Below are 12,692 nucleotides of genomic sequence, written 5' to 3' on the forward strand. Positions count from 1 at the left end.
TACATTATGATCTAGTGGTATTTGCTCAGTATCCACTACAGCCCAATAACAGCCCAAAAGCTATTTTTCAAAAGGAGTATAGCACTCCCCAAAGGCAGGTTGTTTTTTAGTCCAGAACCCCAGGGGCACCCTCGTCCTTCCCTGTTTCTGCCACATACTCCAATTTGCATATTGTACTTGAACAGTTACACGAAACTCAATGTCTCCCTCCTGCACTGGCCACAACTCTAAAGCCTGTTGAATTGCTACCTTTGCCAAATCAAAAGCACGCTGCTGCGCTTCACCCCATTCAAACTCATGTTTCTTCCTTGTCACTTTATACAGAGGGGCCAAGACCTGACTCAAATAAGGGATGTGCTGTCTCCAAAAACCAAACAATCCAATAAATCTCTGTGTCTCCTGCTTAGTGCAGGGTTTGGCAAACTCGAGAAACTTTTGCTTTGCTTGTGGTAACACCTCTTTGTGTCCCTGATTCCACTGAATGTCTAGAAACTTTACATTTTGAGATGATCCTTGTGCCTTATCTATGTTTATCATCCACCCCTTACTCTGCAACAGTTCCACCACTCTCTCCAACTGAATCTGCACTTGTTATTCTGTCTCTCCTTGAATCATCACATCATCAATGTAATGGGTCAATTGCACACCTGGAATGACAGATACTTAATCCAGGTGTTCTGCCACCAGCCAGTGACAGATAGTGGGAATATGTATGTATCCCTTAGGCAAAGATAACATTTTAAATTGCCTTCTGTAGTGGGAGAATAAAAATTGCTATTGACATTCTAGCACCAAGGATATAGAGAAGAACGCGTTGGCGATGTCAATGGTGACATACCATGTCCCTGTATGTTTCTGTATTCGTTCAATCAAAGTGATGGTGTCTGGGACCCCGGCTGCCAAAGGGGGTGTATGTTTATTCAGCACGCGGTAATCAACTATCATTCTGTACCGCCCGTTAGGTCGTTTAACTGGCCAGAGGGGATTGTTCCATTCAGTAGTAGTTGGAGCTATTACACCAGACTCAATCCCGTCTTTTATAGTTTCATTTATTTCATCATGCCCTCCAGGAATGCAGTACTGTTTCAAATAAATTACTTTAGTTGCCAGGGGCACCTTCACTGGGGAATTTTCTAAATGACCCACTTTCATGGCTGCCACTGAAATGTTTCTTTCTGTTCCAAACTGATAACAACCATCATCCAAATACAAAGTCATTCCTTTCAAAATGTCAATTCACAGTATGTATTCCAAAAGAGGCACAATCAGCATGGTATATTCTCTTTTTGCTGTTCTCCCTAGTTTCATTTATACTGTGGTTTGTACAAAGGGGTTTGCCTTCCCCCCAACCCTGTGATGGTGTAATGAGTCCTTTAAACTTCCTAGGGTTTCCATAAATCAAAGAGGCCTTTGCTCCGGTGTCAACTAAGGCTCAAACTTTTTGCACATTCTTATGTTTCCAATGTATTTCTAAATCAACATGAGGTCTGTTATCTCGACGAGCCCAACTGTGTACAGGAGCGTGTCCAGTTTCCTAGTCTGATTTAAACCTATCAACTTTTGCCCAAGTGAGGACTGGATATATGCTCTCATATTTGCGAGCAGGCTCGTCCTCATCTCTGTTCTCAAAAGTTAACCAGTCACTGTCCAGGTTTTCCTCTCTCTCGTGATGAAACATTTCTTTCCCTTTCTTTTCCTTCCCCTGATATCTGTGACTGGCTCTGTGTTTCACACTTGTTATCTTGCTTGTTTACCTTTCTGCTGCTTTCCTTTCAATCTAAGCCTCTTTTACGGTACATTTCCCACAAGCTTTTGGTATCTATCCCATCAATCTGTTTTTTTTTTTTTTTTTTTTTTTTACACCCTCTTTTAGTACGGCCATAAACATGTCTTTCCTGGATACACTGTTATTATCTGTGTGCCCCTTAAAACTTGAAGATCTCTCAGGTTTACCCCATTGCCATAAATCCCCTAACTCTCTGACAGCCTCTAGCACATCTTTTAAAGCCTTCCCTGTCTGAGTAATTAGGAGAGTCATGATCACTTGTTTGTAGGCTGGTGGAGCAAGGCGAATAATTTGGTTGCACACTGAGACAGCAAGTGGTCCAGCTAATAGATGGTTTACATTGTTCAGAAAAATGTCAGTTTTCGTACTTTCCTCTTTATGTCTCTGCATTGCATCTCTGCATACCAAGGCTTATCTTTAGGCGGCCAATCTGATTCTGTAGGGTATTTATAATTGCAGCCCTCAGAGGCTAATTGCAGCAAAGTTATTTAATGTGGTCCCTGAAAACTTCTAAACTGTTCCTGTATGAGGGGATCTGTGCTTAGAGTGCAGAATTTAGAAGAATCCCCTATATCAAGCATAACGCTCAAGGCACCATAATCAGACAACCACACAATCCAAGTAAATTCTGACTCTCCCGCCTGTTGCTTAAATCTATCTATGATATCATTGACTTCTTGCTGTGTGTAATCTTCTAAGGAATTCATTTTAATCCCTGCCAGATTTTTTGGTGTGTGCTGCAATTTTCGTCTAAATATTGGCTGCACATGCACTACATTCGGCTCCTGTAGGTCCATCTGTCCTCCACCTTTTTCACTCTCCTCATCACTACAGTTTGACGGATCACTGCTGGTCCAAATGCTATTAACTCAAGAAGAATCTGGGCACCAGTCCAAACCAGCATTAGCAATGACTAAATGAACTTTTTCTGATTTATTCTTCCTGTATGTTTACGATATTTGTTTTGAGCTACTTTGATTGCAGCACGTTCTGTGATGGTTTCATATGTGTCTGCCTTATCTTGCAATACTTTATTTTGGCAAGACAACATAGTAACACTATTCTTTGAATCTGCAAGCTGCGTTTCCAGTTGTTCATTTATCCTTTCTTACTGTTTACATTTTTCATGCATTTTTCTGTAGACAGACAAAAAGTATCCACCCCCATCTGCCAAGAACTGAAAGATCATTCTCTTCAACCGGTACTCTTCTTAAGCAAAATAAAACATTTAGTGGTTCTGCTTCATTCAAACATTCATCCCAACTTACTGATAAACCAGCCAAATGTGAAAGTTCATTAGTTATTTCGTCATAGGGTGCCCGGCCCCAACCAGGAATTTGAAAAATACTCTGTTCACATACATTTTTAGAAGCAGATGCTTTAGTCTTCCTGACAAACATATTTTCACTTCAAAATGTACACTTTTAACCTACAAACCCTTCCATTCCAATGCCAAAGTGTTTTCCTTTACTTTTGATTGAGCCAAAATACACACACTGAAAGGAGTTGAAAAGATTCTCTGGAATGCACTTCTTAATCTGAAGAAGACATTTATTATAGCTTTTCGCAAGGCTCGTGAAGGAAGGCTTGAATAGCCAAAAGTGTACTTTTAAAATGTGCAACAATTAAGTAAGACCATATACAAAGATTCTTCAATCTATAAACAGCAAATAAATACATGCAAGGATACAAACGCATATTGATATATGTATATATAAATTCATGCACAATAATTAATAAAAATGCATCACTGTAGGGCCTGTCTGGTGCTTCATCTTTCTCCTGTCAGCAAGCCAATTACCCCGTTTGACTGTAACGAGAAAGAGAGAACTCTACCCTATGGGAAATATATCAGGCATTCAACATCTAAAATCCTGATTGAGGTCTCTGAATCTCCCACTGTTGATCTGGGTCTCTTAAATATTTTAAACAAATGAGGAAGGAGTGTTGCATACTGGAGTGGCATAGTGTGGGGTCTTGTAAAGCATCAGACAGAGGAGTGGCAGAGTAGTGTGGACTGGTGTAGAGTGCATTGGCTTAGAGGAATGCAGAGTATAGTGACATAGAGTGCAGCAGCATTGAGTGCTGTGGGATTGCATTCCGCAGTGTATAAGGCACTGGTGATAATTAAAGTGTTGCATAGTAGAATGGAGAGGTTTGGAGTTGCGCAGAGAGGAGTGGTGCAGAGTGGAAAGTAACAGAGTAAAGTAGAGTGGAGTAGAGAGGCGTTGCATAGAGCTGAATGATGCAGAGGGCAGTGGCGCAGAGTACAGTTGAGTGGCATAGAGTGCGTGGCATAGTGGTGCAGAGTAGTAACAAAAGGTGCAGAGCAGAGTATAGTGCCATAGATTGCAGTGATTTAGAGTGGAGCAGAGTAGAGTTCAGCGGCAGAGAGTGCAATGTTGCAGAGTAGAGTGCCAGAGTGGAGTAGAGTGGCGTAGAGAGCAGTAGCATAAAGTGCAATAATGCAAAGTAGAATGCAATTGTTAAGAGCATAGCGGCGTTGAGTGCAGTGACAGAGAGGAGTGGTGCAGAGTGGCCTATAGTGCAGTGGTGTAGAGTGGTCTGTTTCAGAGAAGAGTGAAGTGGTGTAGAGTGGAGTGGTACAGGGTAGAGTGCAGCTGCGTATAGCGGCATGGAGTGTAATGGTGCAGATTAGAGTGGTGTACAGAGGATTGGTGTAGAGTGCAGGGGCATAGAGTTGAGTGTTATAGAGTAAAGTGCATTGGAAAAGAGCGTACTGGCATAGAGTGCAGTGCTGCACAGTATAGTGCTGTAGAGTGGAGATGTTCAGAGTAGATTGGTGTCACTTAGCCTGGAGTGGTGTAGAATGCAGTGATGTAGAGTAAACTGGCATAGAGTAGAGTGGTACGGGGTGGAGTAGAGAGGCGCAGCATGAAGTAGCGTAGAGTGCAGTGGCAGAGAGTGGAGTGCTGTAAAATGGAGTGGTGCTGAGTAGAGTGCAGTGGTGCGGAGTGGTGCTGAGTATAGTGGAGGGGCACAGAGTGGAGTGTTCATGGTGGGGTAGAACACTGTCCTTACTGACAACATATTTTCAGCTGAAATTACAATTACATTTGCACAGGCACACAGTTTTACTAATAAAACTATACAGTACACAGACAAAAATGTGTGAAAATTGCATCACGTAGTTTAATTATTTGTTTTGATCATATTAAAGTATTTATTTCCAACACACTTCATAAATAACAGAAAATGTGCTTACTTTGTACGTTCATAATTCTAATATATTCTGTAATGCTTACGCAGTTCATTTAAACGTTGTCGTGTGCTAATAAAGAACTGTTTCCAACCCCCAGTATGCATCAAATTTGACAAATAAATACTCTCACTTTGAAGTCAGAGAAAGAAAAGTAAACAAGCACCCTTGGAAGACAGAACCTGAAATTTGACCTCAGTCTTTGAATGCACAGCAAGTGTGACAAGATAAAACAAGATTTACAGGCCTGCTAACAGAGAGGGAGTTTGTTAAAGGACACAGTTAACAAAAGTTAGGCAATGGGAGGGACAACAGAACCTGGACAACCTAAAGCAAATAAAGCCAACAAATGGAAAGCCAGAAAGTGTGAGTTATTAGCCACAAAGCTAATGGTAATAAAGGAGAGGAATGCTTCCTAGGTCAACTTTCTGAAAATCTTCAAGATGTCTTTAGCAAAACACACAAGCTGTCTAAATAAAGAGAGGGAATTAAATGCATCCCAGAATAAAAAATGCACTAACGAGCAAAAGCTTAAGCTAATTTGGTGAAGATATTTACAAGCCTCTCGCTGCCTTAAGGAGGAGGAGCTGAAAAATATCCGACACGTATTTTTGTGCGCATGCATATCATTGTGCGCGAGACACCTGAGCGACAATCCCTTCAAAACAGAGAGCTTCACCGGAGGAGAAACCCGGTTGTCCAGTCCTGACCTAACCTTTGACGTTAGCGCGGACCTCCATATTGCGATTGGTAAGGTAGAGTTTGACATAAAACGTGACCGCCATCTTGTGGTTGGCACAGACTGGCCTCCTGACCCCGGAAAAACTTTGACGGTTAGTAGACCAGTTTCAACGTTCAGCCTGACTATGTCGGACGAGGAGCTTCGTCGAAACCTAAAGGCTCTTGGCTACAACCCGGGTCCCATTACTCCAGCTACTCGGGAACTGTACGAAAAGAAGCTAAGCCGACTGCGGACTGAGGCGCGAAGAAGCGTGGGCTACACGGGGGCCAATGCCGCGGAGCGCCCGGCGCCTGCCCGAAGGAGTTGGGCTGGCCCCGAGAAGAGGAACCTTGTAAGCAGCAGAGCTCAAAGGGATGAGGACGACGACGATGATGATGACGATAGGGACGATTCAGAGCTGCGGCACAGGGTATCTCTTAAACCCCGACCCTGGACCCTCACGAGTCCACTCAGTCGCCACGATCGGATTCCCTCGGCGCCCACTGCCGAGCGAGAGTGGACGGTACCGTCGCCGGCCACCGCCAGAACCTTCACCACCTCTGCGCCCCCCGTAAACCGGTCCCGCACCCCGGAGGGCGCTCCCAGCACCCGCTTCAACTGGCTTCGCGGGCCCAACGACCCTCCCACCCCATGGGCAAGAGTGAGGCCGGCCTGGGATTCGGAAGGAGAGGAGGAGGAGAAGAAGAAGGCGCCCCGTGTGCAGGAATCCTCCTGGCGACCCTGGAGTTCACCGAAGCCCCAGACACCTTGCAGGAGGCCCCTTAGGCCCAGCCGCGGGCCGCGGGCCCTGGAGCGAATCCTGTCTTGGCTGCTGATCGGCGCCTCCGTGGCCCTGCTGGCCGTGTTTCTGGGCATCCTGTGGGTTAAAAGTACCGGGAGCCCCGCGAGGGAGAAGGTGGCTGAAGAATGTGAGTTTAAGACAAAGAGGTTGTGTTGTTGGCCTTAGAGGCAACATGGTAAACGTGATTGTGGTGGAGGGTAATAAATATGTTTACAGAGTGGATTTGGGTGGGGTTATTAGTTTCAGAATGAATGAATGAAGGTCCCGCCCATCATATGTCATCACAATGCGGAGATGTGGCCTAAAGACCAGGGCTGCAACTGTGGAACCAAATTCTATTCCTGGCGTCGGTTCTACATAATATAGTTCGGGGCAGATCACGTAATCTTCCTGTGCACTAACAGGAAAAAGCCCAGAAATTAATTTAAAAAATGATCAAAATACGGCAGCAGGTCAAGACAGTGCCCTCATAAATACTTCGTTGTCCCGTGGGACTACACATTTTCGGCCCGTTTTGCTGGATTGAGTATTTTAGTAAAGTAAGTGGTGGACGTGACGTGAGGTCTAAACATTTTAAGTAAAGGAGCTTTCCCTTCATATTAGTCTAGTTCAGTGGGTTGAAAGGGCAAATTGAATCTTTAATCAAATAAGAAGACACGGTCGTTTAGACTACAGATTTGATAAAGTTTCTTTCTGGTGTTCACCACTATGTACCTACTGGTTTAGTCCGTCGATCATCCCTTCTGTGATAAGAGGCATACTTGCCTTGATCCTCCTGGCAATCTTCTCGATGGCCGGTTTTAAGGGGTTGAGCATTGGCGTCAGCTTTTCTCTGCCCTTCTTTCCAGACACTGGGCTGCATTGTGCTGTTACTTCATTACATTTCTAATCTTGGATGATTTCACAAGGTATTTACTTCTCAGTTGTTAGTTACCTTTAGACATTGTTTTTTTCCTTTCAGTACTAGCCACTGTTGTAAATGAAAATATAGGACTGGTACTCACTGTCTAGAGTACCTGTTTTCCTTTTGAAGAGTGACCGCTGCTCTTCCGTTAAATGTATAGCAGCAATTGTAGAAGTGCAGTTACTCTCTCTTTCCAATTAAAGAGGTACAGGTACTCGGTACCGGACAGTACCTGCCCTTTCGAATCACCAGACTTAGCTCCTTGCTGCACGCGGATGATGGTTTACTCTGTCACAGACGTGGGCGCAGGGAGGCTGCTGTGTGGAAGGTAGAAGGTATTTGTATATCGTTAACATACCTAGTCAAAACAAGCCAGATGTGATTAAGGATATATTTAATCTGCAAAAGTGCGATCCAACGATTGCAACGTTTTTCTTTTAATTATGACACTTGACACGTATTCCACCCTCAGTTGTATATTTTGCAGACATCAATAGAAATATCCCTTGCTCAAATGGATTAAATGTTATAAAAAGTGCAGATTGTGATGCTTTGCAGAGTTACAACGGTTAACAGTTTGCTATTATGTCTACAGATTAACTAACTTTATATAGGTTACTGCACCCACAAAGGTCTCCAATCAATCTTGTTTCTTGAGGAGTAAAATACAATTTAATTCAATTTTTTTAAAAATTTGATATTTATGTAGCAGACTATAACATTTCAATCGGAAATGTTTACCAAACAGCATAATCGCGGTATATGTAAGAGTAATGGTGAGGTGGTTAATACAAAATCTTAACCCCAAGAAGCAGCAGTAAAGGTAATTGCACCTGTTTTACGGTTACCACTGGCAAGGAAAATAGTACACCCACAGTACTTTTGCATTTCTACGTTTAACTGACTATACAGAAAGGATTTATACATGTTTACATCAGCTGTTTCCTTCAAGTTACAGTGGATGATATTTCAATATCGTTTTGACCTGGAAAGGGGGTTGCCTGGTGGCATGGTGTTAGTGTGCAAGGGTCCAGTAGGTCATAGGACCTGAATGTGGAGGTGGTACAGGGTAGTTTGAGCATGGCAAGAATGTTGTGGTTAGTAGATTTTCAGTTCTGGGTAGATGTGTAACGAGAGAGGTAGATGGGGTGCATGCAGTTCTCTGGCTTGAATGCATAGGTAATTAGCTGGTGTAAGGCCTTGTTTTTGGCTGAGAGGTGACCAGCATGGTGACAGTATGAAGAGGTGGGAGTATTGTTAGATATGTTGTACAGAATTCTGGTTGAAAGTTTTAAGTACTTTTTGAGTGATGCAAAGGAGATCTTGGGGGTGGTGGGGCCATTACTAAACTGTTGCAGTAGTCCAGCCTGCTGAGTATTAGTGAGTTAAACAAGCATTTTGGCAGTGTTGAATGGGATGCAAGTGTAATCAGTATAGGCATGCAGTTGATGTGTTGGTTCTGTAGGATTCCTTTTTCATTGATGGTTGAAAAGAACCCCACATTTTCTGGCCGAGGAGGCACATTTCATTTCAGAAGTTCTGGGTTAAATTGGATTGGGTCAGTTAGAGAGAATGCTGCTGCTACAGCAGGATTAAATGATCTCCCTTTTTCAGGTGTTCAACGTGATTCATCTTTGAACCATCAGTGATACAGTCTGAGGCGAATTACTGTAACTGAGATGCAAACGGAAGGGAGTGAGGAAAATACTTGAGTGTTGTTGAGTTGAAAGGATAAGATACCCAAAGGTGTTGCTTTATAATGTGAAAACACGAGGACCTACATCAAAGCATTGTGGTACGCCCTCTGGAATTGAGATAGGTAGTGTTATATTGGTGCCCAGTACGATTAGAAATGCCCACAAAGGTATGAGGCTGTCTATTTATAAGCTAGACCTGTGAGACTCTGAGTTGAGTTAAGGTACTGTTCAATAAATCTCTAGTGTCGATCAGCATATTGTCTAAGCGTACAAGCTGATTGTGATGTGCACTGGTCATGAAGTTGTATGGATGTGGAAGTGCAGATTTTCGACAGAGGATGATACAGAAGCCTGATTAGAGGGGATTAAGGACATTATTAGAGGATAGAGAGGCAAATTAAGACAAGTTGTTTGAGTACCCTGGAGGTAGTAGAGTAGAGCTACTGACCGACAGTCTAAACTGACATGGTAAGGTGTTGAAAGTGTGAGGATTTAATATTGTCACATTTTAAGGTAACCGTTTGTACTCATCTTGGTTTTGCAGTGGTACCGTTCTTGTTCTGCACCACCTGAGCGAAGTGCTCCCATTTTGGAAAAAGAACAGGGTGTTTTTTGTTAGGCACTTAGGCGATCAAAGGTATTCACAGAGTAGTATCTACAGCAGATGTCTCCAAACTTTTTAATGCCGCTCCCCCCCAGTTGAAAAATAAAAATCATTGGGCCGGCCCCCCCCCCCCCCCAACCCAGAATTTTTCACAATTATTTTATAACCATGGCAATGTTTAAATATGTTTAAACCTATTTAAACATAGCAGTTAAGTACTGTTACCTTTTTAAAACTGCAGTAACATGCTTCGGCTTAAAACAAAGGCCTGTTATCTAAATAATATTTATTTTGGCCAGAGTCTGGGCCCCCCCCGGATCACTTGAGGCCCCCCTGGGGGGGCCTGCCTCCCAGTATGAAGACCTCTGATCTACAGTAAATTACAGCATGTGGTGCTATCGGAGAGGGGAGAAAAAACCTTACTCCCCTAATTTACAATCCAAGGATTGACTAATCAAAATGAAGGCCCATGCCCAAAATAATATGTAGTTATTCAACAATAAAGATTTTTTTTCTTTGTGGTTTATTCGTGAACAATTTTATTTCTTCTGATGATTCACAGTCTCGTCCAAAACCTGGCAACACGTGTTTCGTCAAATGAAAGTAACCATAATTCGTGGAAACACATGCAAATTGATAATCTATAGTAAATTTATTGTGATAAGAACAGTATAACATTAGTATTGTACGAATTCCAAATGAATCTCTATGATACAGTATCATGCACAAGCCGAAATAATTATACACATTAGCCAATATAGTGCTCTATCCTATGCATTCATTATAGAGTATGTACATATATATCTAATAATAATAATAATATCCAAACCGAAAGGCCTTGACCCAAATTAGTTTAATCCCACACAAATGTGTACACTTCACCAAGCCATGTCCAAATAAATATTACCCATGCAATTATGCACTCATAACAAAATCGTATATAATTAATTGAATCCGCCTACCATAAAAAACTTGTTTAGAAAAATAAATCTTTCTTGGTCCTCATTAGCCACACCCCTATAATTGGGTCTCCTTCTGAAACAAATTATATATATGTGAATCCATAACTATGAATCTGTGATATATATATATATATATATATATATATGCGGACCACTCGCCAGTGCTGTATAAGTAACACGGCATCCCAGAGAAATATATCCATCGTCGTGTTACCTCAGTCTATCTGTGCCTTAGTAGTCCTCCCAAAGTTCATATCTAGAAATATAACAACAATGTTAGCGTATACCCTCTTGAGTGCCTATTAACCTCGCACACAGCGTCCATCACAAGATATCTTACCTCATTAATCAATACGCAGGTGAGCGAGTACACTCCCATGGGCATTCTAGTCAAGCGCCATGTCTGGCTCAAATTTATTGACTAGACATTGAGAACAGACTACACTTTTGTCAGTGCATCAATCATGTGGCTGTACTTCACTTAAGCAGAACAGCTGCCATCTTGATATGTAGGGATCACTTTAAGAATTCCATGTCTGTCTTCAATTATACTAATGTTGCTCGAATCCAAAATGTATACCTTGAACTAACCTACATCTCGCTCCCATTTGGGGATTACCAACATCATTTTAGTGAAAGTAACTTATGAACGTATCTATGAAAATATATTCCTCTACCGAATTCTACATAATTAACAAATCAACACTTTCTCATAGCACAAATATACTCCAATGAATTTGATAAAGCAACGCTTGCATGTGCCCTCTTAGGTGCCTACTGGTAATCTCATAAACAGCATCCAGCATGAAATATACAACCTCATTAATCAGTACACAGGTAAGCGAGTACACTCCAGTTGGCGTTCTAGTCAAACGCCATGTCTGACTCGTATCTGTTAACTAGACAGTGAGAATGTACTACACTTTCGCCAGTACATCAATCATGTTTCTGTACTACACTTAACCAGAACGGCCGCCATCTTGATGTGCAGGGATCACGTTAAAGATTCCATTCTTATCTTCAATTATATCAATGTTACTCGTATCCAGATTATCCGCTTTGAGCTAGTATACAGCTCGCTTCCTAAGTAGGAGCTATCAAAGTACATTTTAGTGAAAATTATAACTAGTGAATGTATCAATAATAAATATATTCCCCAACTAGAATCAACAAGATAAATGAATCATGGCCCACTCTTATCAAAAAAGTACTCCAATGAATTTGATATTTCTTCTAACATAACAAATAAGTACATAAGAAAAACTATACAGATTTTGTGTGGGACCCAACCAAGAGGGATGGTTCTTGTGCTCATCATATCATCATTTGAATGTTATCTAATTATATAAAATCAGCAATATCTAATCAGAAATATGACATAGTGACACAAAGTTTTATATAATAGACTACATCGCATATACGAGAAATTAACATTGATTCAATTTTTGAAATTGTAGACCTTCTAGTCCCCTCCCCCCCCAAAGTATTCCAGTTTTTGTTCGATTTTTAAGACCCTCTTCCACCGCCCATAGGTGCATTATCCAATTGATTCCCTTCTTCCTAGATGTAAAACTCTATTGCCCCCCTTGGGTTCTCTAAAAATGTGTTAAACTCCATAAAATGTGAAGTCCTTGTTTGGCCCCTGAAATGTACAGTCCCTCATGTGTACTGCTACCGGGCATCCTACATCTTCATGTCTCAGGGGTCTTACATGTTTACTGATCCCTACTCTCAAGGCCTTTTATAGTGCTCCAGACACACATGCAGACGCATTTCCATACAATGACATATACCACATCAGGCCTCAATATCTACTCCTCCCTATGGCTGTCATATCTTTTATCAGGTCGAGCTATTTTTGGAACCTGCTTGCCCCCTCTAGGAAGTTGAGAAAGAACTGGTGTTCTGTTCAATCAGAAAGTGGAGGAGTAATAAAGAGGCATTTAAATCATGTTCTTGTCACATTTGCTCTGTGTTCAGAAACGTCAAAAGTCAG

General features: G+C 41.9%; 1 protein-coding gene across 3 annotated transcripts in view; it reads left to right on the forward strand.

Annotated features, from left to right (window-relative positions):
• The window catches only part of LEMD2 (LEM domain nuclear envelope protein 2), a 241,448-nt gene that overhangs the window by 43,400 nt on the left and 185,356 nt on the right, over positions 1-12,692 (forward strand). The window contains exon 1 of one of the 3 annotated variants that reach the window (XM_069238852.1): positions 5,786-6,656. The exons of 1 other annotated variant lie outside the window; for it this stretch is intronic. In XM_069238852.1, the coding sequence (XP_069094953.1) occupies positions 5,873-6,656 (784 nt within the window). In that variant the 5' untranslated portion in view covers positions 5,786-5,872. Of the gene's footprint in view, positions 1-5,785; positions 6,657-7,047; positions 7,069-12,692 lie in introns of those variants that run through there. One more of the 3 variants, XM_069238853.1, reaches the window with a different exon arrangement.

Source organism: Pleurodeles waltl, chromosome 6, assembly GCF_031143425.1.
Source record: "Pleurodeles waltl isolate 20211129_DDA chromosome 6, aPleWal1.hap1.20221129, whole genome shotgun sequence".
NCBI lineage: Eukaryota > Metazoa > Chordata > Amphibia > Caudata > Salamandridae > Pleurodeles > Pleurodeles waltl.